The following is a 27,973-nucleotide window of genomic DNA, read 5'->3' on the forward strand; positions in this document are numbered from 1 at the left end:
CAGAAAATGACGTCATATACAAGTCAAAAGAAGCTGCTCGAAAAATAGCCGAGTGAGCGGCAAAACACGACGGCCTTCTCCGCCATCTTGTTTATGACTCTCTCAGTGACATTCCTCTCAACTTGTGCCTCTTCCATTTGATTCGCCTACTAATCTCTGTTCTCATCGTCATCCGCCGGGGCTCGTCGAGCGTTGTGTTGTGTGTGTATATATATAATACGTCACGCGAATGCAAGGTAAGTGTTTGTTCGTCATATTACATTTATGTTCAGCAATTTGTCTCAAAAAATTATTAGAAAATAAAATTTGAGTCGCATCAAACTAATTAAACCAAGACATTAAGAATTTTCAAATGAATGGTTGTAAATCTCTGCCAGTCCTGTTGATGAGTACTTTATCGAAATGAGTATACAGTATGTTATATATATATATATATAAGAAAATTAAATGCTCTTGTAATTGATAATAAATAAGTTTAGGCTTTCAATTGACTAAACCAAATGAGAATACTTTTTGCAGTAAGATTTTTAAAGTGGACTTTAAATTTGAGTTTACAGATGACAGGGCAGGAAAAGTGAGTGGTAAACGACGGGCTTGCTTGAGATACTGTCAGCAATGATTATGTAGATTATTTTTTCCTTAAAATTAGTATTATAACGTGAATAAAGCAGAAGCACTCTTTCCATTTTATGTTGGGGATTTTTCCTCTCCATGGCTTTCCTCCTTATACCCATTGTGTAAGATTTTTTCCGGAACTGGGATCTTCAGAATTGTGCAAGGAAAACTGAACTAATGGCAGGGCTACGAATTTTCTGATTGGCTGTATTAACTACATCTATCTCTTCGCCTTTGCATAGTTAGAAAACGTGTGAACGCGAGCACATATATCGACACAACCATCGAAAGGCGTTACACGGCGCAAGGACAATGGCCTCCACGTTTTTGTATTTTATTACATTTGGAATTCACCAACAGGTGCAAGGTAATCACAAAATTTTTCAACATCTTAAAACTGTCCTTAGTTAACTAAAAGCTTAGTTTTTAGTCCCATACAAGTAGATGTTGTGTCTGTTACCAGTTATTATTATTTCATGCTCTTGCTCCCCAACCCAGCACCCACCGATACACACAAACTAGATATAAGCAGCAGAACTAAAGCCATCAACAAATTTTACTTTTGCACAGAAGTAGATTAATGTTTGAATTAACAACATATATAAAACATTTTATTATTTATCAAACACTTAGTATAGTTTTAAAATGAAATAAATCATGAATATGTCACAAAAAATTGACAGGTCTCTTGATGATTACCTTATGTAAGGCAATACAGAACTCTTGTTAATTAGTTGACATAAATGGTATCCATGTTCGATATTCTTCAACGTGTGTGAGTATTAATTCCGAGATATATATATATCATCGTTCAGCAAACTTTAAAACGGTTAATGGTGTGGTTTTCATTGCAGCAAACCAGATGATCACTCCTCTTATTTTGTGTTTTTTTACATATGCGATTCATCAGCAAGTGCAAGGTAATTGCTAGTAAATCCAACATTCTAGAAGCGATTAAAAATAATATATGAACACAAGGGTGTGTCTGTATGTATAAATATATGTCCGTCTTTTAAATACCGAGGTCACATTGTTAAAGTCGAGAAACGCTTTTTACACGCACACACAAACAGTGGATCGGGTGAAACTACTGAGAAAATATCTATAAATATGAGTTGTATTTTTTAAAATCCTTTCCTTCTATATAATTTAAGGTAGTAAATGATTCCTAGCTAAATAAAAGCTTAAATAGTCTAAAATCTGTTTCCTAGCTTGTGGCGGTGAATACACTTCACTCACTGGTCTCATATCGTCTCCATTGTACCCGAGTCAGTACCCGCCTGACCAGGACTGTGTTTACATCATCAGAGCACCAAGAGGATATCGGATCACCTTGACCTCTGTCCGTTTTGAACTCGCAACTGATAGTAATAGTTGCCAGCAGGACTATGTGCAGGTATGAATATAATCAAAGGTATAAAGATTTAGAACTTCTAGTTTACTTAATGTAGCAGCATGAGTAGCTTTTGCAATGTGTCTTCCAATGGTTCAAAAGTATTTGTTTTTCTCGCACTTTCTCGCGTATCAACTTCTGGGTTGACTGTTCACAAACAAACAAACTGGTTTTTGTCTATACTGGTTCGATTAAGAACGACCTTAGTTAAGGTTTGTTCTGTAATTTATGTCATTTGCATCCATAAAGAAAGTTGCTAGGGGATTGGTGGTGGCTCAATATTATTTACTTCTAATAAAGTAAAGCTTAATACCAAATACTTTATCAAATCCAAATCTAAGTCCACTTCCTCTACTGTTGACACACACGACTACAAATATCGACATGAAAGAAACAAATGTCAGAATCGTGTGTACATACAGACTAATTAACATTTGTTTATCCAACATTGCCGTACGAGCTGAGGCCTTTACAGCGGAAACTAGTTACCATCATGCTCTCTGTGCGCTTGATGTCTTTAGTCAAAAGTGTCAGCATGTGTCTCGAGAACACATGAAGTGCATTCAACTGATTTGTTATGAAATTTACCAACAATTCCATTGAATAAAATTATAGCTGGGAAAGGTAGAAGTGAATGTTTTGACGGTCCTTCGTTTGAAGATTAGAGATGGCGAGTTATGGACGTCACCATCTTTGGGTATCTACTGCAACACCACAGGGTACACCAGACGATCATCATCAAACACCATGTGGATCAAATTCCATTCTGACTCATCTCAGTCCGCAGCTGGCTTCCAAGCGAGCTACACTGCAGGTGGGAAAACCTAAATCTTCTGTACAATATGTCATGAATGTTTTATACGGTAGATACACACCTGTCACATGATCTGGTAAACATACAATAGAAACTAAAGAAATTAAACTAAGGAAACTATTCAAAACATAATCCTACTTTCAAGAAATTAGGTTTATCTCAACACATATGCAAACAATGTAAAATCATGTTTTGAATAAAAACATTTTTTTTCTTAGTCTAAATCACTCGACAGTCCACAACAAACGCTAATCAGTAATAAAAGCAAAAATAATTTTAACCAAGGTAATTCTCCAAACTGTATCAGGAACAATAAGCTATATATATATAAAAGTTACAGTTTTCTTTCAAAATATCTGTTAAAAAAAGCCATTTGTAGCGGGCCAAGAAACTGCTTAACCTACATATGTTTAAACACGAAATTTAATTACATTGAGTATATTTGGTGTGTACGTATTTGTGTGTGTGTGGGCCTGCGTGTGTGTTTTGTAGAAGATTGTTATGTATGAATGGCAATGACTTTCTGAGGAATGCATACCTCTTCCTCTTTTCATCAAACAATACTTGCAAACTCTGTCAAACTTTTATCACGTTGCGTCAAGGGCATTGCATTTTTATTTATTTTTATTTCAACATTAATTACACTAACTCCAATTGTTTCGATTCTCTGCAGCCATAATTCCCCTAAAGTTTCTCCTTGTTACCGAATCTCCGCTATCGGCGTATGTGGCTATTCTTTACATCGACATCGACACGATCACCAATTTTGCCATTCCTCTCGATGGACTACGAGACCCTGCTGCTGTTGACTACGACCCGATGACTGGTCGTGTCTACTGGACAGACAATGTGGAGAAGACCATCCGAACATCGAATCTTAACGGCAGTGATGCTCGGCTTGTTCGCTATTTAGGATTGGGTAAAGTCTTTCATTTAAAAGCAGGATTGCACTATATATAATTATATATATATATATTACATAATTCGCATGAATTTTCTTCTAATTTGTGTAGGGAAATATAGGGAACGCAATGGAACTGAATAGAGCAATGCCAATCGAGGATGTACTCTTGGTTTTTCTGATTGTCCTGCCTTAGTTCTCTAACGATGAAACATTACCTTAGACAAGTCGTAGAATTGTAAGGATTATGAATCCAGTAGATTGGTACATACAATTGTTTAAATTATTTATTATTTAATTTAAATTAAGAATAAATTAAATTTCTTTCACAGAATGTTTTCAACATTCTCATGACAGCTAGCTCTGACTACTGTATTCCATATTTCAATATGTATAATAACTAAATAACTTAAATAACAAATGATAATGGAGATGGTTTGTTTAAGACTAAAAATTACATTTATGATTTTCAGACTCCAGGCCAGACGGCCTGTGTGTAGACTCACTGTCCAGGCTCATCTTCTACACAGACGCAGGCAATAAAGTCATCGGCATGATCACCATGTACAGCAACACTCATCGAATAGTCATCAACTCCTCACTTGACATGCCGAAGGACATCGAGCTTGACAAACGCAATGGGTGAACATATTTAATTTAAAGATAGACTAATTAATTTAATGTAGAAGACAAAAATTCTTCAGAAAAAATTGAAAAACCGTTGATAACGTAACAATGTTTCAATAAATGAGGTAAAATTATGGGCACATTGTTATTATCCTAGATATTACGTTTCTAAGAAGAACCAGACAGGCTACCCAGTCAACTAGCTTGAGGAGTCATTGTGTCCTCGCAACAAAATTCAAAAGATGCACAAACCGTCACTAACAGATTTAATTGACAGGGGACGTAACGCTGCGCTGCCGACCACTGCCCCGACTTCCTTCCCCTTTTTTTCATTCTCTGTCGTTGTCTAACTACGTGCCTTTTGGAATGCTGCTAGTATTAGCTATACGAGTAAGCGTTAATTTGAAGTTAATAGCGACATCTTACAATACCAAAGATAAGCATAAAGATGATACAGAAATAAATACACCAGTCAAATACACTCTACAACCTTTCCGTATACAAAGGATTTGTCTAGCACACAAACACACGCCATGCACATTCATTTACACACTAACCCTGTCTCTCTTAATTATATTATAAGACGTATAATGTCAAATGTAAACAAGTTAATGAAAATATTTGAAAGACAATCATTTATACGCAAATTTCATTTTACGAATATAAATACCAAACTAGGGTGATATACTGGAGCGACCGTGGCGCCACACCTACCATAGAGCGAGCCAACTATGACGGTACAGGACGTCAGACTCTGGTCTCAGGGGGCGAGTATCTCAAACAACCGAACGCCATCGCTCTCGACACAGTTGGTGAGATTCTCTGCTCATTAGTCCATCCTTCATTTGTTTTCCTTTCCTTTCTTATTTGCCCTTGTGTTATTATAATTTATGGAACATTTTAAATATTTCTTTGTGAGAATTTCCATTTTTATATAACTGTTTTTGCTATAATTTCTGTATTTGTATGTGCTCTTTCTCTCACTTTTATCTGGATATTCACGTGCAGAAGGCAGACTGTACTGGGCAGATGGTGGCACACAGAAGGTAGGCTGGGTGGACCTGGAAGGGAGGAAGATTTCGTTGATTCAACAACAACCAGGATTAGTCTATCACGGCATGGACCTCTATCTCAATGACTTCTTTGTGACGGACGGGAGGTTGGTAGTGCTATCACTTTATTTCTTTATTTCTATTCCGTATTACTGTCAAATATTTCTCTTCAGCTGACTTTATTGCAAAAATATGTTTATTATTACCAGAATTTAAATTATGTTTTACTAAATACTTACTTATATGTAGAGATGAACCAGTTTTGTTCATTTTAAAATATGAAGTAACCTTACCTTTTTCAGCTTTCTTAATCTCACTCAGTGGGTAAAAACACGCATATTTCGCTATGGCAAGGACGGCAGTAATGGAAAAAACTTGTTCAGCCACCCCTCAAAATTAAATGACATCCGTGTCTACGCTGAGGAAATTGAAGATAAAGGTCAGTGGGCAGGTCACGTGTAGACAGCAATAGTTTACCTACAAACACACTGTAGAGGCAAACACTGTCATGTGATGATAGGAGGGTTCTACAACACTACTTCTCACTACCGATGTCTAAAGCTTATCTTTAAGGGGAAGGCAGCCAGCACTCCGGTATGCCTACTTTTCATATTTTACACCTGGCTGCCTCATTGTTATCACAGGGCCAAACGGATGTGGAAGCAACAACGGTGGTTGTAGTTACATCTGTGTACCCACACCTGGCAACAGAAGTAAATGTCTCACTGAGGACGGAGGATCTAGTAGGTAACCTATTGATAGCTTGTAAATAGTTGGAACGGAATTTATTAATCACAAACAGCAAGAATCTCAATGCAGATAAAGCACATTTTATAGTAATAGTAATGATGATGATGATGATGATGATGATGATGATGATGATGATGATGATGATGATGATGGATGATGATGATGAAAATGATGGATGGTGGATGATGATGGATGATGGCTGAAGATGGATGATGATGATGGTGGTGGTGGTGGTGGTGGTGGTGGTGTGTGGATGAGGATGATGAGGATGATGGATGATGATGATGATGGATGATGATGGATGATGGATGATTGATGGATGATTGATGGATGATTGATGATGGATGATGATGATGATGATATGTTGTCGAAAGCAAGGAAGGTAAACCTTCGTTACTACAGAAACTTGAGAAGATGCGATTAGTATGTCTTGTCAGAGTTTTTAGATTAATGGGCTACCTTCCGTCAGCTAATTTCCAACATTACATTGTATTATGAAAAGTAATAATAACTGTCAGTGCAACTTGCAGAACAAATTCTTGCAGTAAAAGTCCAGAGTCTTTGTCATGGTAAGTGATAAGTACCGAGAAAAGTTGCCAGCTGCAGTAGTCTCAGTCATTAGGTCCGAAAAAAGGCGGAGAGCACTTTAAATGTGAGAATTTCCACTACAGAAGGAGAAATAATAATAAATACCCACCTTAGCTATCGCATAATAACTATTCCTAATACAGGAATATCTACTTGCAGTAGCAGTAAAACGCCTGTTCTTTTTTCAAATTTAGAGCTTAACTGTGATATTTATTTACTTTTATTATTTATCGAACTACAGCGAAAGGTGAAACTCCAGCTACTGGCAGCTCATCAAAAGCAAGTGATCCCACCATACCAGCAGGTAACTAAACCTTAATAGCTACCCCAAACCTCAGAAAGAACACAGTGGCACAATACACTTTCATTAGCAGCATCAGTAGCAACAAGCAACCCAAACTCTAGACTAAGATAAGACAGACAAAAGATTTTCTTTTTAATAAACACCTACATGTAAGAGATACCAAACCGTCTAAATCAAGGCCAAAAAGTAAAAGCTAAAACCATACACCACCACGGCAGAACAGACAGGCCTCCTACGCACAGGCAGCAGGTAGCACCAAAAAAAACAACAACAACAACAACAACAAGAACAAAACAGAGAGAGAGAGGTCACCAGCGCAGTCCACCACCACGGCGGACAAGACAGGCTTCAAACCCACAGCTAGCAAGAGGCAAATGAGGGCACCACACTCTACAAAAACAGTCTCGGCAAACCTAACCAAAAAGAGAGAAAAGGGCACAAAAAAATAGATAATACCTGCTGCGTTACAAGACAACGACATCCTCCCTACACCCACATCCCCAAAAGATCCTTACCCACTAGAATGCAAAATCACCGCCAGGTGGAAGCGCTTTCCCTTAAAATAAACATTCCATTGAGAGAGAGAGAGCTACAGGAGGGACAGGGAGAGAGACAGTACACATCATGTGCAAAAGTTCGCTGTTAGAAAGATTGTAACATTGTATCACCCATTCCTCTTTTTGTTTTTCAGAAGCAGAGTCTGTGAACACCAAGATCATCATTGCTGTCGGTGTTGTGGCCGCTGTCGTAGGAATAAATTTCATTATCACACTCGTCCTTTGCTTCAAAATAAGAAGTAAGATCCATGACACCAGCTCGGGTGATGCATGTCTTCCCCGTCCTGCATGTCTGTACATTTGTAGTCATTGTCATAGAAAAATGTTGCTGCTAACAAAACACTAAAAGTAGTATGCACATTAACACTAGATACACACTTCTCCGGTGAATAAGCTCAAATGTACAAAAAAGCGAAGGAAACTGGTAAGAAAACTTAAACGTTTCTACACATTTAATATTTATTTCTGGTTATTGAAAGCGACTTGATGTCAAGATAAAAAAGGAAACGCTTTTATTACTGAGCTACACAACATAAAGCAAGTGTTGAAATATATGGTTGTAAACAGGTAATATACGAAGAAGAATGGTCAATGTATTTGTGTCCACAAAGTGATGACCTTAGAACATACATTCTTTCGGATGATTTAATGCGCAGGTCAAAGCAATCGCAAAGAACATGTGGCTTTCACGAAGAGATATAACAAACCTAAAGTCACACTGGAGCCATCGACAGTCACAACAAATGGTATGCCAGCTGTTGATGACGAAGACATTTACCACAGCCCTCAATTCTGTTATAGAGAGGACAACTCTAATGACGCAGGTAGGCACACTCAGTATGCTTTTTGTTCTCGTCAAACCAATTATAAATACTCGAAATAGAATTGGTTTACTGGAAATAACGATTCACACATCATGGTTACCACAAATCCTGTTTCAATTGTTTGTGTTGAAATGTGTCAACAACCACAGAACTCAGGTTTGAAATGTATTTCTCAGGTAGTAAGTAGATGACAAAACGCGCAGATTATGATTATATATATATCCATTCTTCACTGCTTAGTTCAAAAAACTCTGTCAAATCAGATTTTAATTTCACATCTTATGTTTGCCTACCTCATCATACTACGTATCTGGCTTCTTACACTAGGACATTCCGTAATGTTTCAGACCTCTGTTCTGTTGATCAACTAAAAGATATTTTACTGGTCTACGCGAATGAGTTACATGTCTTTTCTGTAGTCGTTGGTTGTTGTAGTAATTGGGGTAGCTAGGGCATGGAAATCGCCCAGAGTTACAATCTAGACTAAATTTGTGGACACATCTACAGCCAAGGGACCCTATAGATATTTAAAATGGTCCTTGTGTACAAGCATTTAGAGGACTTTTATGGGGGGGATGGTACCATTCACATCCAAACATCAACAGAGGTGAGCCCGGATGGCAGCAGCCATAAGAGAATATGCAAACAATGTCTGTGACAAATGGACAGTCACGACTTTTAAACATAATGGCTACACAGAGAAACATTCAATGCCATGTCACACCTTGTCAGACGGTGAGAGTTTTCTTTGCTCCCTGCTGTCACCTGAGGCGTGACAAGTCTTCCTTATGTTCACGTGACTAGCTGATGATTGGTTGAAGGATTGTGGTGGTGTGCTTGTCCAATGTCAACGACAGACAGGTTTTTGCATTACTTGTATGATATGAAATTCTTTCCTTATTGTAGCTACTGACGTGTGAACCTAGTACGGAGATTTTGCCCTGTACAATTTCGTTGTTGTGCCTTCTAAGATTCAACTTCACTCACATACCCAGTGCTCCGTGAACAATATTTTGCGTTTAATAACGCGGGAACATTTTACAACGATTTTAGCCTAATTAACTATTCGATTACAGCCGTGGCCATTGTCCGACTCGACATTTGAATGCCCCACGTTGTAGTGCTTATATTTCTAGAAGACATTAACGTATGTTTTGTCCATTAAGAAGTCTGCAATAGCCGTTCTTAGTTTCTTTGCTCCTTCAAAGTCAAAGTTATCATCAATAATCATAAAAGGTACAGAAACAACTTAAACATATTCTCTCACAAGCGATCAGCCCGAAAAGAACGTGTCATCAGCTTCTCACCTGGTTGATTGTAAGCTTTACCGCTCAAAACACAAGTAATATCTAACCAAGAAAAATGAAGGCCGTTGAAGACTTGCACAAAATACCTTGTTACTTTATTCCCCCATGTTAATCTTGTCATCACGAATCATTTTGCTCTACTGAGTAGATTCTGTCGACATAGATGATTGACTTGGATCCTACATGTTTGCGTTCTCGGGCGATGCTCTGTGCAGGTGAGACAAACTGCGAACAACCTGTGATAATCACACACAGAGAGCTCTATCCTTACATCACAATCGAGAAACAATCAGCTTTAGACACGGGTGAATACTCCAAATCGACTCATCACGATGAACACGATTATGACGACTTGAGTTCCTCCCATTAGCCGATGCGTTACAGGTAGTTACTCAGCACACGGTCTCATCAGCTTTGATTGATTAAAAGACTCGTTTTGATAATGTTGCTCTTCTCCCTGTTCTTTCGTGTACAAATATTACACAAAGCAGCCTAGGAGAGAAGAGACAGTTGCTTAACTAAAATTCTCTTGCTGATATGACAATCGAGATAATCAGACTTATTTTTTTCAACATTACAAAATTGAAGACATAAATATCTTAACTTTATAAGCCTATGCTGTTAAATATTCAGTGCATGAATAATTAGCAAAAATGGTAAGGAGAATTTACTGTTTATACAGACATTAGGAGTTGTACATAAATAGTCAACCAGCAGAACATTAAATATCAACCTTAATAGTTTGCGTTTTTTACAGATATCTGTAGATATATGCGATATAAAACTAACCTGTACATTTCAGCCTCCAAAACCATTTTTTTTTTCCATTCACTCTCTGTCCGAAAATGGATTCCATCTTATTTTTAGTATATTGCAGGGAATATGAACTATACAAAACGTCTCTTAGGTGAATCGATGATTTTAACCTGGTGTAACATTTATTTTTATTCAAGGGGAAAAAAGCATGTAAGCGCGGACATGTCTTACACTGGGAACATCATCGCCGCCGCTCAGCAAAGACTATTTTGATGAATGTTGTTATCTGCTGTGTCCACCCGAGTCCCTCTGAGGGCAAATACAGTGTCATCAGCATTTCGAACAAATTATTTGTATTAATGAATAGAGGTGTGTGCATTTGTATATACACGTGAAACACATATGAATATTTCGAATTTATGTTTTCAATTCTATGTTTGCTTTTCATTCGACAGCAGTGGAAAGAAAGTCGAATTCAAAATAACTGTGTACTAAAAGATCAAGACTTTTCATAGATCGTGCTGAGGAAATATAGAGGGACAGGGAAATAATCACCATCATTGAGAGGAAAGAAATCAGACAGGATCCACTTGGAGCACAGAAGAAATGAAATATAGTAGTTTGAAAATACACTCTGACTTTGTCAATTGATTAGTACGTTTGATTTATATTTGCCTATATTTTGTGTCATATATGAAACATGTATCGTCATATTAGTTTACCTCTCACGACTTATTTACACTGAGCTGTGTCTCCTTTAATTTATATCCTGCTGCTCTGCATTGAAACCTATTCTACGTTTTCACTCGTTCTTTACGAATTTGTTCATGCTCTTACCAACCTTAATGCATTTCCACAAAGTTCTTGAGAATGATTGGCAGATTTGAGAAGGACGCATCTTTTAACACGTAGTCTTTTCGTCCTCTCAGATATCCTCCGTATATTCTGTACAACGAGTGTCAACTCATTGTTAAAGATTTATAAAACATAATTGAAATTGATGGCATTGAGGTCAGCTACATAAAACAACAATGATTTGTAAAGATTTGTGACATTGCTTAAAACAGCTTTAGATGAAACTTTATCAAAGTTGAATCGCTTATTCAAGGGACAGGACCCAGAGATTTTTCTGATATTTGTTTTTTTAGTTTTTGAATCTGCACTTCTGTATTTTTTCTGACTAAGATATTCAGCTTGTGCACAAACATTTACTGAAAAAATTAAATAGTTCTGTTATCAAAGGGTCTGTCAATGAATTAATTTTGCTAACTTCTGTGTTATATTGCTTAAGCTTCTTAACTTTTTAGTTGAGTGAAGTTTGTTGTTTGCGTTGTTTATGATTGTGATTATGATTGTGATTGTTATTGTGATTGTTATGATGATGATGATGATGATGATGATGATGATGATGATGATGATGATCCTTTCTTTTGTTTAGCCTGCAAGTATAACAAGGTACGAGCATGCTTAATTTTATTAGTAGAATTATAAACTTGACTTATACGTAGATGTTAAATAAAATTTTCAGAAAATTTATGTTTGGAGTCTTTAAGCCTCACCTTTCTGTTTCTAGATTGTATGAGGGTCCACTCAGCTCTCTCCCGTGTACATCAGGCAAACATTGTACTGACACGATATATGGAAATTGAAATCAGGTCTGCTTATTGATGTTGCAAAGAGAGAAATCGGTTTGTCTCATAAATCATGGTATCATTATTAGAATAAAGATATATGCATGAAAGAACGAAGCAAACTGATTGAATAAAATTTAAAAAGTTACGGCACCACCAGAAGCAAGTTTTATGACGGGTCGGATGACTCGTCAACGTACAAGGACGCCCATGCTACTCTCGTGATGCAAGCACCTCACTCCCAATCTTGAACAGAAAAGCATTCAGGACCGATGAAGCGCCACCTGTCTACATTCAGGAACGGAGGGAGGAGAGAGACTTTTCTCTTCTCAAGTTCTCCCCAGTCCACGCCGTTAAAGAAGGATTTTTTTTATTATTTCATCTCTTCCCTGCGTCTCGAGGAGCTTCTGACTGCATTGTTTTTTGGGAAGGACGGGCTCTTGCCGACTATGCGCCTGTAATGATGAATTACCTTGTTAGTAAATTCAAACACTTAGCGATTGAGCTATCTGTCCTTTCTCTCTCCTCCCCGTCTCTCTTTCACACACACACACACTGTAGTAATAATGAAAGTAACTATCCTGGCATGTGCACAAAATTCTTTCAGGCCTTGATGCATAGTTAACACCTAAATTGTTTAGGTTTTTTTATCCTAACTGCTAAGTTAAGAAATTCCCCTGAATTTCCCAAGTCACTAAGCAATGGTACTGCTTGGAATAAAATTTCACAAGATTCGAGGAAAAAGAAATTATCGACAGTTGTTTCGTATAAACCACGATGCCAAACATTTCTTTCGATTGTTAATTCCTATACTGGAGGCACAAACACTTGAAAGATTTTAAGTTTTGAAGTTTGTGCAAGCATGCATTTTGTAATAAATACAATGCATAATAATAACTTTAATTACTGAAATTTAGTGATCTTGTGACAGATCGGCGCCTTTTGTAATAGAAGTTGGCGAAAGTAAAATGTCAGAGCTCTGTTGTTTTAGTGAAATTTACTGTCACAGAACTTGTGTAAATGTTCTGTAGTTAGTACAAGCTCTCTGACATAGAACTGTACGAGTCTTTATTTAAAACTTACCTTCCTTATAATGAGATTCTAATGGCTCCAATGAACATTAAAACATTTACTATAGACCGAACTGCACGATTGGGACTGTTGTCTCCCTTTCACACACACACACAAACAAACAAACAAAGCCGTATAGAGGTGTCTCTGACCTCTCCCCTTTCCTTTCATTTGATTTTAACTCAGCCATTTTAGATGCGACATCAACTGGAAGATCCCAGAAACCTCGAATAATTTAAAATGAAAAACAAATAAAGAATGTTGCAAGTAATTTTAATTTTAATGTAATTGTTTGATTCTGAGTTATAAAACAAAACAAAAAAAAAAACCGTCCTGTACATGAAATCCACAGTAGAAATATATATCTAACTAAACATATCCGTAATTTCTTTAAACTAGCTAGATTGGTCAGTGTATAGAAGCCCGGGAGAAACAAAATACCGTCATTTGATCAGAATATGAGGAAAAGTGAATGAGGTTTTACCACTGCAATTCAAGATTATTCAAGGAACTGTAGATGTGTTAGTGTGAACGTCCCTGGACATCACCGACAGTTTTCGTGCGGTGTGGGCTAATTGAGTTGCAGCCCTTTTGAAGGAGGAAGAATCACCTTCCCAGACTATTCCTCGATCGCCTTCGGTCCAGCACCCAGCAGCGCCTGGGCCAGGGCAACCGTTAGCCTCGTGACGTCACTGTGGAGTACCGCTACTGTGACTGCGGGAACCTCCTCCCCGACACCGCCATTGTGTACGGCCTTGGAGTGGCATCCGTCGCTAAGTTACAAAGAGCGACCAACGAGTTTCCTGTCCTACCCCCTCGGGGAAGGAAAAAACTCTTCGAGTGGATTACAAGTGAGATTTTCGTTATTCGTATTCAAACTGACTGGAGATGCGAAGGGCGACAACCCTACGTTAGAAGCCCAACTGTGAGTGTGGTTACAGGCAACGAGTTTGAAGAAGTACTGAGAAGTTTAGGGAGGGTGTGTTAGTGAGTCGGAAAACGTGGTTAGGAACTGATGCTTTGAAGACTAGAACACTGGAAACTGTTGTATGCTACAAACTGAGGGAGTGATATACATATATAATAAAGAGTAGAAACTATCACATTGCCATACGTTTACTTAGATGGTTTTGACGATCTTCCCAACGAACTGTGTGTTGAGACATTTTTTTACGAATATAATTATCTATGTCGTGTCCTGAGCAACTTGATAACATGATTTGGACAGCCTCAGGCAATCGTTGTATTGTGTGTTGACAGAACACGTACGGACGCCGTGTGTGTGTTGTTCTGGTGAGAGGCGGTGTCCGTGACACAGACAAGAATATGACCACCAGCCACCACTACGATGGGTTTACCAGAAATGTTCGTAACCCTAAACCACTTCTCGTTCGAGTAATGCGAGCTGTAGCTACACCCCGACCCAAATGCACACCCGGACATCTAACTGTGCTAGAAACTTCTCCCTTTAAATGTTTTAATGCGAATGCAGTTTGCACAACTAGGGATGTCTCTGTGTCTCTGTGACCATCCCAACTTTCGGGTTCTCTGCTCTTGCTTCTATGATGAGTTTCTCCTCATTTAATGAAAGATGTGTTATGGTGTTGATCCCAGTCACAGTAAAATATGCTTTTGTTGTCTTTCATTTCTCAACTGCTTAACTGGTGGCTGCTTATTGAATGCCTTTACATAACCATGCTAAACACCCCTCAGCCCTTCCAAACCCCTCTTTAATCCCTAATCGAAGCGCACGATGAACCACTTTGCCTAAAGGATACTGTCGGCAATGATTATTGGGATCAAATTTTTTGTGAAATGTTCACTTTTATGTTATAAAGTAAAGTAGAAGTTATTCTCACATTTTATTCTGCGCATTTTTTTTTTTCGGTAAGTGCTTGGGGAAAATACGAACAGAAATACGTCATGACTACAAAGTTGTTTGTGCTCATTTGCGTTATATTAAGTGTTGGAATTAGATGAGTGTCTTGGTGAGTTTTATTGTAGACAGACTGGGTAAGCAGGAAAGAGATCAAGGTCAGGGTTCATTAATTTCGCGCATGCGTAGAATCTTCTGGAGAACATTTCATAACTCTCATGAGATTTGCGCAGTTACATCTTGCCTTGCCTGAAATTTATTGAATACTGAAATCGTAGGTAGTGTAAGAGCTCTATCTATGGTTTTCTAATTTCACTTTTACAAAGTTCTATCATTGCGGCGATTCTGTATTATGTCTGCAACTGCTGTTCAACAACAGAGAGACAGCACACACCAGCTCTCCTGCTCTTTCATCTTCTATGGTCATGACAAATGACATCAATACCAATTGTGTTGTTTTCCAGATACTGGAATTTTAGAATTCCGAAGAAAAATTTAAACTGATTGGGCTATGTGTTTTGGGGCTGCCTGTATTAGTCAGGCCTCTTTCTTCGCCTTCGTGTAATTAGAGATCACTGTTTCCTTTATCCTGTTGACTTGTTACACCCGACACAAATGCGAAATTAAAAACAAGGTGCTGTGTTTAAGGAAAACTGAGGATGTTGTATTGCGAAAATGATCTAAATCTTTAACATTTAAATTTGTACATTTTTTAATTGTAGGCTGTCAAAATTTAAGTGGATTTATCTGCCGATGACATCAAATTATTGACAGTTTCAAAGACTTAAGATAAAAGAAAACTCCAAGAAGATTTATTTCACACTATTGTAATTATCCGTCAAGGTGCCATTCTTCTCTGAGGACTTTCAGCAAGATCCCCTGTAAACAAAGTGATTCCACAATTTCCCTTTTCATCGGTGATATATTCCGTCTGTGCCTTCAAACAAACCGTTAAACGATTAAAAATACCGAAGATGCATGCGATAAATGCAAGAATTTTTCGAAAGCTCTGACAGGAAGATGCTAGAAGTATCTACTAATCTGAGACAACCTGGAGAACTTTCAATACAATGATGCACTGGTAAATTAATCTGATATTTAAGCTCAAAGCACTTCATATAATCCAGCTAATTTCCTATGGATTATTATTCCTTAGTTACATTGGTAAACTGTTCGCATTTTTGTGAAACACAAGGATACCACTTATAAATAGTATAGTGATGACAAACTTTGGAGAAGCTGGATGTAAGGTTAGAGACATAATCTACTACATAGTATAGAGTAACATAAACTTCTCAAACAGAAGCATCTTTACTGTGCATTTGTTGACTTAAAAAAATTGTTTGATAAAAGTATCTAAAATACTAATATTAAAAATCTTATCAAATGTGCAACGAAGACATTAGTTTTCTTGGAGCCTTTTTTGACAATTAAGTAATTCTGCAGACTAACTTACAAATTATACGGCTAGCTGTCAGTGTACAACACACAAAGAATACACTGAGAATGACAAAAGACAAACAAGGAAAGAAATTAAATATCTCATCTTTTTTAGTTCCTTGATTCACTGACAAATAAAAGCCCAGCTACATCCGCGCGCATTCTACTGACGTGTGACAAGTTGACATCAACGGCAAAGTCTCTGAACAGATGGAGGGATTCCCATCAACTGGTGAGCACGTTTTGAACGAGATTTTCATTTTTAAAAATCGTAAAATTGATATAAATGCGTGATTTCAAATGGATGTGCAAGTCACTATTTTTAATTTTATTGTACAACATTTGTCTTAAGTTTTACTACCCACTAATATTATGTGACTTCAGATTACCTTTGGAAAAAAGGGACGTAGCTGTAAGACATAGTTTGAGAAAGAGAGACAGGAAGTGATTCCTTTTTAGCTCTGTAGTCTATTACGGTGTCTTTTGACCTTCCAATCTGATGCAGACAGCCGAGTGGTTACAATACAGGTGCATACACTACCTGGTTCGACACCCGTGTAGTACAAACTTTGCCAGTTGATACACCTGTAGAGTACCTGACACTTTAGCAGGTTAGGGAAGGAGCGACGGTGAAGTCAATCTAGAAGTCAATCAAAATTTTTATTTTATTTCAGCGATCCAAATGATCACGCCTCTTGTTTTGTGTTTTATTACATTTGGCGTTTACCAGCAAGTGCAAGGTAATCACAAAGTAATTCTACATAGTAAAACTGTCCTAAAATTATATATATAAAGATTAAGAGATACAATAAAATATAATATTTAGTCCCTATAAGTAAGTGGTTGTTTTTGTTACCAATTATTATTTGATGCGTTAGCTGCTCCATCCATCTAACCACCGACACACTACAAAATAAAGCAGCACAGTTAGTCTTTGGTTCAATAAACGTTATTTTCTCACAAGAGTAACAACATATCTAATGTATTTATTTGCATTTTACATATTTAATGTATTAGTTGTCAAACACTTTGTATACTTTGAATGAAATAAATCATGAATTAAAAAAAAATTTAAAAGTCTTTTGATTATTATCTTATATAAGGCAACACAAGACTCTTTGTAAAGAATGTATTAAGCATCTTAAATGTAATATGTCTTGTAGCTTGTGGCGGTGTATACAATGCTTCATCCGGTTCCATTACGTCTCCATTGTACCCGAGCCAGTACCCGCCCAATCAGGACTGTGTTTACATTAATCAATGCAGCAACAGGATATCGCATAACACTGACATTTCTCCGTTTTGAGCTCGCAAATGAAACGGTTAGCTGCAAGTACGACTATCTGCAGGTATGCGTTTAAAAGGTTAAGAGATTAAGGTTTATAGTTGATTCCGCAGCCATAAAGATACACGCCTACAAATATTAGCCATGACATAACGAGGTCAAATCGGGACGCCACGCCTTATAACCTCTCCTATTGGCTTAGACTCTTTACCTACACTTAAAAGATAGCACCAGCAAAATTCTGAATTTGAAAAATAATCTAATATCAATACATTTGAAAACGGTTGTTTAATGGTTTGAGAAATTCGAACTTCACTTTATCCAATTTTTAAAAAAATGATTCCCCCCTCTCATCCCCCCAAAGCACCTATAGCGAGAGTTTGACAGTAAGTTTCTAGTGTATACTTTGATACCCTACTTTTTCTTCTAACCAAGATTAGAGATGGCGGCCTTAGCACATCACCGTTTATGGGTACTACTGTGGCACAACACTTTACCTACGACGATCATCGTCAAACACCATGTGGATCAAATTCCATTCTGATTCTTCACAATCCGGAGCTGGCTTTGAGACAGAGTATACTACAGGTTGAAAACACTAGTATTTCATAATAATTTATATCTAATGTAACATATAACAGCCAAGAATCGACAGAGAGGCATCTGGTGAACACATTAAAAATATACAAGTTCAGCTTAGAAGTAAAATATTTATTAAAAACACCTTTTTACTATCAAGAATTGCGTCGACAATCTGTGATTAATGCAAAAGTTTATACTATCTAACACTAATTTAATAATAACTATTTAGATCAGGTTTATAACTGTTTCAACCACACAGACACACAGACACACAGACCTGTGTTAATGGGCAGATTATGAAGCAGTTACATCATGTAAGTTGGTCTGCTTGTTTTGTTGTTGTTTTTTTGGTGCGTTGTTTTTGTTTGGGTGCTTTTTGGTTTTGTTTTTTGCTGCAAGGTGTAAACTTTATGGAGCTGTAGTCAGTATGCATCAATAAGACTGCTTGTTGTTTATTTATTATTTAAGGGGTTTCCGACTTTCTTCAAATGGATTTTAAACCAGCGCTGACTATTTCGATTGTCTACAGATATAATCCCCCAGAAGTTCTTCGTCTTCACAGTATCTCAGTTTCCCGGCATTTACCGCTCAGACATCGAAACAATAGCCTCATTACCATTCCTATTGATGGCCTGCAAGACCCTGGTGCCATTGACTACTACCATCAGACGAGTCGCATCTACTGGACTGACAGAACAGAGAAGACGATCAGATCAGCGAACCTCAATGGCAGCGACGCTCGACTTGTTCGCAGTTTTGGTCCGGTAAGTCTTTTATCTGTTCTCTAGTTCACAGGTTTTTTTCCTTGTTAAGCGAATAAAAGATCTAAATTATTCCTTTATAAAGAAGACCCAATTTGCTGAAGGACAACCGATGCACTTCCTTTTTTTCTAACAGCATTGACTTCGTTCTCTGTACTTTGCAGCGTGTCTGCTACCATTCGCAACCTGATCCTTGTTCCAGCATACTGGTGCAGAGAGACAACTTTTTATTTCCAAAATTGACATTATGCAAAAATTGAATTTATTTTATATTTCAGTCCTATTTTAAAGAACGTTTATGCAAAGATTCATAATCACAACCGAGGCATAGCGCTGTTTTTTCAATTATCTCTTACTACTGCATTATTATCAGAATATTTGTAAAATAAGGCTAACTGTATTTGCCTCCACATATATGATGATGATGATGATGATGATGATGATGATGATGATGATGACGATGATGATGATGATGACGATGATGACGACGATGATGATGATGATGATGATGATGATGATGATGATATGTTTATAAAAAAAAGTACAAATAATATTTTTCAGTCTCTGTACTAGACGGCCTGTGCGTAGACGCACTGTCCAGGCTCATCTTCTACACAGACGCAGGCAATAAAGTCATCGGCATGATCACCATGTACAGCAACACTCATCGAATAGTCATCAACTCCTCGCTTGACATGCCGAAAGACATTGAAGCTTGACAAATACAATGGGTAAATAGCGATATAAAATTTTAATTTTTTTAAGACAAAAATCGAACCAACATCGATCACACGATTGTCTAAAAGAACAAAACAAAATGAAGAAGTACTATATGGATCTCATCAAAAATGTCCTATTTGAAGTTGTCGGATTGTTTTCTGACTTCTGAAAGGTTATAAAAAAGCATTATGTTATGCCTAAGCTGCAGTGTTTTTGAGTCTCATTAACTAAATCGACTTTCATGTTCACGAAAGAAGTACTTCTGCAAAGATTAACCCCTGTAAAAATGTGTGGTTTTGCACAACATATACACACACTCACGCACGCACGCACACGAACGAACGCGCGCGCACAAAGACACATTTATAGTTTGCATGTATAATGATAAATGTTTAACTACAGGAAGTATAAAGCGTATTTTCAAATAAGTTAATTTTTCCGATAAAAATACCAAACTAGGGTAATATACTGGAGCGACCGTGGCGCCACACCTACCATAGAGCGAGCCAACTATGACGGTACAGGACGTCAGACTCTGGTCTCAGGGGGCGAGTATCTCAACCAACCGAACGCCATCGCTCTCGACACAGTCGGTGAGATTATCCCTCATTCGTCCCTTTAACCATCTTCTTTCTTTCTATCTGGAGAATCTTTACGATTTGTTACTTTCTTGTGAGTATTTGCATTTTAGTATATTTCTTCCATCATGAGTTTTCCTCTGAATCTCTTTACGTGCACAAGTGTGTGTGTGAATCGTGCGCTCACATGCAGGTGGCAGACTGTACTGGGCAGACGGTGGCACACAAAATGTAGGCTGGGTGGATTTGGAAGGGAGGAAAACTTCTGTGATTCTACACAAAAATAACTCACTCTTCTACGGCATGGACATCTATCTGAACGACATCTTCATATCAGACTGGGAGTCGGTAGACTTTCTGGCATTTTTCTTACCTTACTATTTAGCTCATTGTTAGTAGGAAAAGTTCTCATTAACAGTAGTAATAATATAATAAAATTACTTTCCACATCATAATCTATTAAATCTCAGAAATATAAATACGCCGCTTGTAAAGCATGTAACTCTTAGAAGAGAAAAAGATATATTTGTTGTTACAAATCATTTCCATCTTTATTCTTCTTTTGCTTGAAATTCACAAGGGTAAATGTTGTGTATCTATGTCTGTCTTTTGTTTCCTTGAGCGTATGTATATAGCGAACCACTTTTGTGTATTTTAACAGACAAAAACAATCATTTTCAGCTTTTTATATAGCAATCAGTCAATCAAAACACACATATATCGCTATGGAGTTGATGGGACTTACCGGGCATGGGTTATGAAGGCTCAAGGACAATGAATGATATCCGTGTCTTCACAGAGGAAACAGAAGATAAAGGTCAGAGGACGATCTTAAAGTTTTAAATCGATGAAAATCTTTAGCCTTATTATTAGGAGAACTAAAGGTCGTAAACTGCTATTTTGAACAATTGATATTTTCAATTCGGATACCTTGTTTCTTATCACAGGGCCAAATGGATGTGGAAACAACAACGGTGGTTGCAGTTACATCTGTATACCGACTCCTAATAACAGAAGTAAATGTCTTCCTCATGGCACAGAAGCCGGTAGGTGACCTATGAATACTTGGCAAACAAAAACAGTTGTATAAAATATAAAACTATTTATACACACAAATGCCACACATTTCACATCTTTTAAAGTGTCTTTTTAAAATACTATTATTCTGCGCAAAAACCCTTTGAGGGTACATGGTGCAGTCAATGTATCACTACGCGACACTATTTTATCATATATTCAGCGCATGCCCAGTACATATGGTAGTCGTCCAATTAGAAGTATAAAGTGACTTATAGTCATTACGACGACCTAATGTTATGATACAGATGTAACATTCGATCTTGTATTATCAATTGCCGCAACAATAAAGTCAAAAAATAGAGAGTCAAAAGTAAAACAAGTTCTGCTTTATTTTACTTTTTAGGTTTTAGTTTACTCCTTTTTACTCTTCGAGAAGTACAGGGCCACAACAACACTTCGCCAGCGGACCCTGTATAGGGCAGCCCCCTTCAGTTGGGTCCATGTGGTTCTAGTATCCTTTGCCTCGCTCTCTACTGTTCTTTTCCAAGTCTGCTTCGGTCTCCCAACTCCCCTCTTCCCCTGAGGGTTCCAGTCAAGTGCCTGCCTGGCAATGATGTCAGCTGGTTTACGTTATCCCGCACGATTTGTGCTTTGTTATGTCTTGGCTAGTGGCATTCTGGTTGGTTCTTTTCCACAGGTTACTGTTGGAGGTCTTTCAGGCCATCTTATTCGCAGAATATGGCGTAGACATCGGTTGGTAAAGGTTTGGAGCTTGTTGTTCGTGTTTGTCACTCGCCAGGTTTCAGAACCATACAGTAGGACTGCCTTCACATTGGTGTTCAAAATGTGGGTCTTACTGCTGAAGGATAGTGCTCGGGAGTTCCAAATGTATTGTGGGCTATTGAAAGCATGTCTGGCCTTGTTGATGCGGCTTTTGATGTTATCGTCCGCTCCACCGTCCTTGCTGACAATGTTCCTGATTGTTGTTGATTCTCATCACTTCGGTCTTCTTTCTATTGACCTTTAAGGCAGTCTTCTCTGCTTCCTCTACTCGCTTACTCTGGTTTGTGCATGTTGTTGCCGATATTTCTGATTTACTGATTGACAAAAACCTAAGAGATAAAAATTTGTAGAGACAAGTAAAAAAAAAAAAGAAAGAAAACTTCATGAGTGTGTGATGGACGCTTCTGTCAGGATTTGAGATAAATTATTCATCTTCAATCAGCTACATGCCAAATTTATATTTAAAAACTGCCATCGAAAACAACGGCCAAAGCGACGAGGAAAATATGTTTGTAGTGCTTCTCTATACAGTGAAATACAAACGCTTTGCTATGAGAAAATTGGCAAGAAAAGTTGCAGCCTCATTTATTGTGTACGAAATCAATTGAAGAGGAGCCTTATAAAATTTCAAAAAGAATAAATAACCACGGACCTGTCGCAAAAAAAGTATATATATTATTACCAACACGGGTTTTGTCCAACTACACACGCCCATCTATTCTATCTCTGTATATTATGCTTCAGTTTTATGCGACATAAAGAACAAAATATCTTATATGTGGGATTTAAAGTTTTCTTAAAATGCATAGGAAATATTTACTCTGTAGATTTTACTGCTTAAATGTAAGGAATAAAGTTTTTAATGCATATCAAATACACTGGTTACTTCAGATTTTAAAAAGATGTATACATATATATTACTTATACAATGTCTATTTTTCGTTTTTCAGGAGCGGAATCTGCCAGCACCAACACTGTGATCATCACTGTTGTCTGCGTTGTGGCTGGTGTTGTAATAGTTGCTGTCGTTGTCGCACTCGTCGTTGTGTTCAAACTAAGACGTGAGCCACCAAGTCTCAAGATACAAACACTTTTCCCATCTGATTTTATGATGCATGTGTTTACCGTGCTTTACTTTTGAACATGATGTAATTATTCGCAAACACAGATCCTCATCCAGGCCCAAACGCTGGCTGTTACACTAACCTTTGATGAACACTTCTTGAACACATGAACTTAACATATATTTAAACAAAACAGAAATGTTAAGAACAAAAATTAGGTATTAAGTTAGAAATAGCAAAAATTATCTTTATGTTTATAATTACGACTGAAGCATAAAAAACTGTTTTTGTGATTACCTTATAGTTGCTTCATATACAGGGTTTGTCAGAATATATTAACAGTTAAAAATAATACATTAGTGTTAACTTAATTTTTACTATAAACTATAGCAACAGTTGATATTGTATAGTTATGAGCTATCCACCCAATTAGCTGGAATCATATCTTTAAACCTTCGTTCTAAATTCTCTAGCACGATATTTGGTGTGATGATGATGTAGAAGATTAAATCTCATTACTTACTAAAACATTATTTTAATCGATTATGGTCGTTCAAAACCTAGTGCCAAAGGAAACATAACGATCAACTTGTCTGTATGACTTGTGTCCACAAAGCTATGACCGTGGATAATAATTCTTTTGAATGTTGCAACGTGCAGGTAAAAGCGATGACAAAGAAGATGTGGCTTTCATACGAGGAGGGACCAAGCCTGATATCCCATTGGAGCCACGGCCTGCCACATCATATTCGGCCTTTGATGTTGCTGACAACATTTACAGCAAATCTCGACTTGGTAAAAGCGGAAACAGCTCTAATGACAAAGGTAAGCACACCACGAGAACTATTCGTCAAAACAAGTCTAACAGGTCCATAGACGATTGGTGTCCTGATTAAATACTTTCCTTCTTCTTTTGCCTTATAAATAAAATCTACAGGAGGGCACAGTGAAATTTATTATGATTTTATGTGGTCATGAGGAAGGGGAGGATTGAAAAGCATAACTTTCATTAGCCAAGCGTGAATTTCTTTCCGGAGTTGGTGGGTCTAACGAGGGGGACGAACTGGTAGCTGACTGTCTACCTCCATACCTGCTGCTGCTTGTGGGTGTCAAGTCATCGAGAAGTTTACGCTGACATGTTGGTATATCATTCATGTCAAAACATATCAAAAACACATTATAATTTAGCAGAGGTATTGGACGAAACATGTTACTTGTCTACAGATATTGTAAAAGTAACCGAGAGAAAATCTCAGGGTAATACCTGAAGAAACTCTAAAGAAGTCCTCTAAAGGCACTGGACGATGACGAGGCCACTAGATATGACAAAATCCAGTAATGTATGGCAAACTGTCGTGGAGGTTTTAACTGCTAACGATTCCACTGCTGAAAGTCGTAGATGTAAGATGGATCTTGTCGATGAAGATTAACAGATAAACAGGAGCTGAGCTGGGACCTGAACGCAGAACGGAAACTAGAAAACACCAACATGATTCGGCATCGATAGAAACTATATTTATTGAAACAAAACGATGAAGACAGCTCCTGAAGACTCTACGATAAATTATATAAAATGCTTTACCCTTCTCCGCTATTAAACTTGTCCTTAAAAATGGTCGCACCGACCAGGGTATAGGCTATCGTCTTAGATTATTATTAAAATGTGTTGCTAGAATTGTGCGTGAACGTGTTCTTGGACGATTATTTGGACAGGAGGGAGGAACTGTGTACAACCTAAGACATTACGAGTCTCTGATGAAAACACCATGTATATGAAGAAATGCACGTGTGCTGGTATTCAGACTTTCATCAGTGCTAGGATTATTTCAAACATTGTTAGTCCCGTTGGCGAGAGTTGTCATTGTACTTCTGATTGTGTTTGTACACTTGGCTCTTATAATATTAAACAGTTATTTTGTCGTGCTAGAACACTAAACAATTTTTTTCGAAACTATGTATTGCTAACACAAATAAATGTCTTTTCTTCGTCTACATAGAGGAGTCACAGGTCTGTATTGTATTCGAGGAAGATGAACAAGATGTCAACTGAGCTGAGTACAACTCGACCCATCTTCTTGTAGCTATGGCACCTTTTTTAAGACCATGGCCTATATTTTTCTTGAATTTAACTAGGAGGGAAGTTCTCTTGTATTTTACTTCTTTTCAACTTCCAAGGCCAGACTTCACGGCTGTCATCGTAAGAGGTTGAGACAAGGCGGTTTTTTTCCTAAAAATATATAAGCTTGGAAAGCACCTGACCTCTGTGACCAGCCAGGACGAAGTGTTATTGTTCCAAGCACCATCCAGCAGCACAGAGCCAATTGCCTCAGTCGTTTACTGAAGATAATTCTAGAAGACTTTAATATAAATCATGTAAAATACAGTGTTACATGTGTTTATTGTTAGGCTTGTTTTTTAAAAACCCGTTTTTCTACGGTGAGCTGTCGTCATAGATTATCATTATATCGATGACTGTACTCGTACAGGTACATGATCTCAGACGATGATTTGTGCAGGTGAGAGCAGCAGCCAACAACATGTGAGGTTCACCAAGGGGAAGCGACTTCCTTACATGGCAAATAGGGAACAAGCGACCGCACCTAGTGACGGTTATTCGAATCTGGGCGATGAAGAAGAACGTGTTTCTAAGGATTTTCATTCCGGTGACGAAACAGGTATGTTTAGGAAGTAAACACAAATGTCAGGCATAATAAATTTAAAAAATGTGGCCGTTTTAAAAACAAATGTTACTCATCTCCCTTTTTTTCATGTAACAAGTATATGCCAGCATTTAAATGAACTTTGCAAACCGCAGTTTACGTAAAAAATAAAAGTGGGAGATTAACGGCTTTTGTGGTATTTTAAAAAACTTTTCCTTAACTAAATATAAAATTGTCTCTTTATAGCAAATATAATATCAGGCCACAATTTTACAGAAATTATGTGAACAACCGTAAATGCATTTCAGATAATTTTTACTTTGACTAAAACGTCTGAGTTTCTTTTCAAAGGCAGAACCGTCACTAGGTAAATATTTTGTATTGTTTTTGTTCTAGAGTGAGTGGGAGACGAACCACTCGCTGTACAGCTTTCAGTTTAACTTCCGACATCACCGACAACTGAGCACAAAGCCGAAGCTTCTGAAACTTTCGGATGACGAATCCACAGCAGCGGATCTACTTTTTGTGTCTGATGAAACAAATTAGATTATTTTTGCTAGCGTTAAAATAACTAATACCATGTAATGAAATAATGAAAATGACTAGAATGTCTTTTTTGTATTCGACGAAGCCTTTAAATATTCTTTGAGCTGACTTGGGAGCCACATAAGCAGTTAATCTATTTTTTTGTGTGTATTTTTGATTTGTAGCACAGGACAATGGCAACAGAATAGAGAGTCAAACTATTTGCCTAGCAATTAATAACTAGAGATAAGTTGATGATAAAATGGTTATTTTGTCTGTGCTAGGGATCATGTTTTCTATGTTTTGTATTATTAAATTATGTTATCTTATTAATCAAACACATCTTTACGTTAAATATTAAAATGCTTACAATACGCTATAATATAAATGCCAATTGTAAGAAAACTTAGTTGTTACTGAAAATAATGTAAAGAACGAATCTTGTAATAGTGATTGTGACCATTCTACACACCAACTGTCACTTGGTAATTCAACTGGCGAGCCTCTGGGTTTGAAAGATTGAGCTCGAACTGCTCGGAGATATATATCTCTCTGTACATGTACCATGTTTACAGACCTACGGTCGAAACACGTAGAGCATTTTCTAAATGCGATTTACAATTTTTAATTTTAAATATTTTTAGCGTACAATAAATTCTTGGGGATATTTTTATGCCGTAGAAATATCACAAGAAATACACCTTAAAGTGAGTGTCACACGGTGGACTGTGGTGTGACAACAGTTGCTGGTTTGACATAAACACCAATTCTTTCTCCCTACTATAGTGACCTTCATACCTCCCACTGCTCCCTCCTACAGTATACGTTATCTTGCAGTTCATGATGTTGTTTAGGTATGCACATTGGTTATTTTAATGTTTTTGTGTTATTTTAACATTTCTGCTAATGTAATTGTTTTTTCCCAGTTTACCTCATAAAATGACTTAAGAACTCTCAAATTCTAGCTTTGTTCTGGTTACATACTTTTCATATTTTTATAGTTCTTGCTGTGAGTGAATCATTTTTAGATTACCTCTCTGTAATATGATACTTGCATCCCCACATATACACACTTAAACAAACAGGCCACCGCTTTAAAAGTACAGCTTCAGGTGTAAAATAACATCTGTGGGATCTGAACATCGCTTTATAACTTTGGAAACAAGACATTTAATTGAGTTCTTCCCAAGGCAACGGCTTACCCTCGCTTCACAACTACTGCCCCACCTGTTTCATGGGGACAACCTACCTTGGGCTTGTTGGCAATATGAGGTAGATTCCCACCCACCACCTTCACCCCTGTTCAGGTGACAGCGAATGCGCAAAGATCTCTTTCAATGACACAAAGGTGTAAACAAATACCTGACTTTGGCAGAGAGTGAGAGGCATGACTAGACCTCATGGCAATAAGAAGTATTAACTTTGAATTGCATGTTCTGCTTTTAAACCAGTCTGTAGGTAGTAACCGACTTTACTACATGGGCGACTC

At 37.4% G+C, this 27,973-nt stretch overlaps 2 protein-coding genes and 1 long non-coding RNA gene across 5 annotated transcripts; all 3 read left to right on the forward strand.

Moving 5' to 3' along the window:
* The first annotated feature begins 574 nt into the window (after positions 1–574).
* Positions 575–11,847, forward strand: LOC112557728 (low-density lipoprotein receptor-related protein 5-like). Of its 3 annotated transcripts, XM_025227736.1 has the most exons (15): positions 575–982; positions 1,470–1,535; positions 1,827–2,011; positions 2,669–2,822; positions 3,496–3,741; positions 4,197–4,365; positions 5,029–5,162; positions 5,359–5,509; positions 5,705–5,841; positions 6,047–6,145; positions 6,982–7,044; positions 7,736–7,840; positions 8,258–8,425; positions 9,948–10,116; positions 10,686–10,885. In XM_025227736.1, exons 1-14 carry the CDS (start codon positions 928–930, stop codon positions 10,100–10,102), a joined length of 1,887 nt encoding a protein of 628 aa, XP_025083521.1. In that variant the 5' UTR covers positions 575–927; the 3' UTR covers positions 10,103–10,116; positions 10,686–10,885. The 3 variants fall into 3 exon arrangements, with proteins under 3 accessions (XP_025083521.1, XP_025083522.1, XP_025083523.1); XM_025227737.1 differs by lacking the exons at positions 9,948–10,116; positions 10,686–10,885 and adding an exon at positions 10,944–11,847; XM_025227738.1 differs by lacking the exon at positions 9,948–10,116.
* A 2,004-nt stretch (positions 11,848–13,851) lies between these two features.
* Positions 13,852–20,450, forward strand: LOC112557730. The gene is made up of 8 exons (XR_003097997.1): positions 13,852–14,041; positions 16,622–16,738; positions 17,181–17,246; positions 17,670–17,855; positions 18,227–18,379; positions 18,903–19,137; positions 19,696–19,865; positions 20,314–20,450. It is a non-coding gene; the product is annotated as an uncharacterized LOC112557730 (long non-coding RNA).
* Positions 20,451–20,635: 185 nt separating this feature from the next.
* Positions 20,636–27,435, forward strand: LOC112557729. Its single transcript, XM_025227739.1, has 7 exons — positions 20,636–20,776; positions 21,114–21,249; positions 21,380–21,478; positions 23,186–23,296; positions 23,960–24,124; positions 25,816–25,974; positions 26,356–27,435. Exons 2-7 carry the CDS (start codon positions 21,183–21,185, stop codon positions 26,358–26,360), a joined length of 606 nt encoding a protein of 201 aa, XP_025083524.1. The 5' UTR covers positions 20,636–20,776; positions 21,114–21,182; the 3' UTR covers positions 26,361–27,435.
* The last annotated feature ends 538 nt before the right edge of the window (positions 27,436–27,973 follow it).

The sequence above is a fragment of the Pomacea canaliculata genome, linkage group LG2 (assembly GCF_003073045.1).
Source record: "Pomacea canaliculata isolate SZHN2017 linkage group LG2, ASM307304v1, whole genome shotgun sequence".
Taxonomy (NCBI): Eukaryota; Metazoa; Mollusca; class Gastropoda; order Architaenioglossa; family Ampullariidae; genus Pomacea; species Pomacea canaliculata.

What these genes read in the sequence shown, in the direction of transcription:
- LOC112557728 (XM_025227736.1), top strand. Translation starts at nt 928, where the DNA reads ATGGCCTCCACGTTTTTGTATTTTATTACATTTGGAATTCACCAACAG. An exon ending in GATTCATCAGCAAGTGCAAG is followed by an intron (nt 1,536 to 1,826) that starts GTAATTGCTAGT and finishes TCTGTTTCCTAG; the next exon opens with CTTGTGGCGGTGAATACACT. An exon ending in TTCTTTGTGACGGACGGGAG is followed by an intron (nt 5,510 to 5,704) that starts GTTGGTAGTGCT and finishes TACCTTTTTCAG; the next exon opens with CTTTCTTAATCTCACTCAGT.
- LOC112557729 (XM_025227739.1), top strand. Translation starts at nt 21,183, where the DNA reads ATGGGTTATGAAGGCTCAAGGACAATGAATGATATCCGTGTCTTCACA. An exon ending in TCCTCATGGCACAGAAGCCG is followed by an intron (nt 21,479 to 23,185) that starts GTAGGTGACCTA and finishes TTCGTTTTTCAG; the next exon opens with GAGCGGAATCTGCCAGCACC. An exon ending in CGTTGTGTTCAAACTAAGAC is followed by an intron (nt 23,297 to 23,959) that starts GTGAGCCACCAA and finishes TGCAACGTGCAG; the next exon opens with GTAAAAGCGATGACAAAGAA.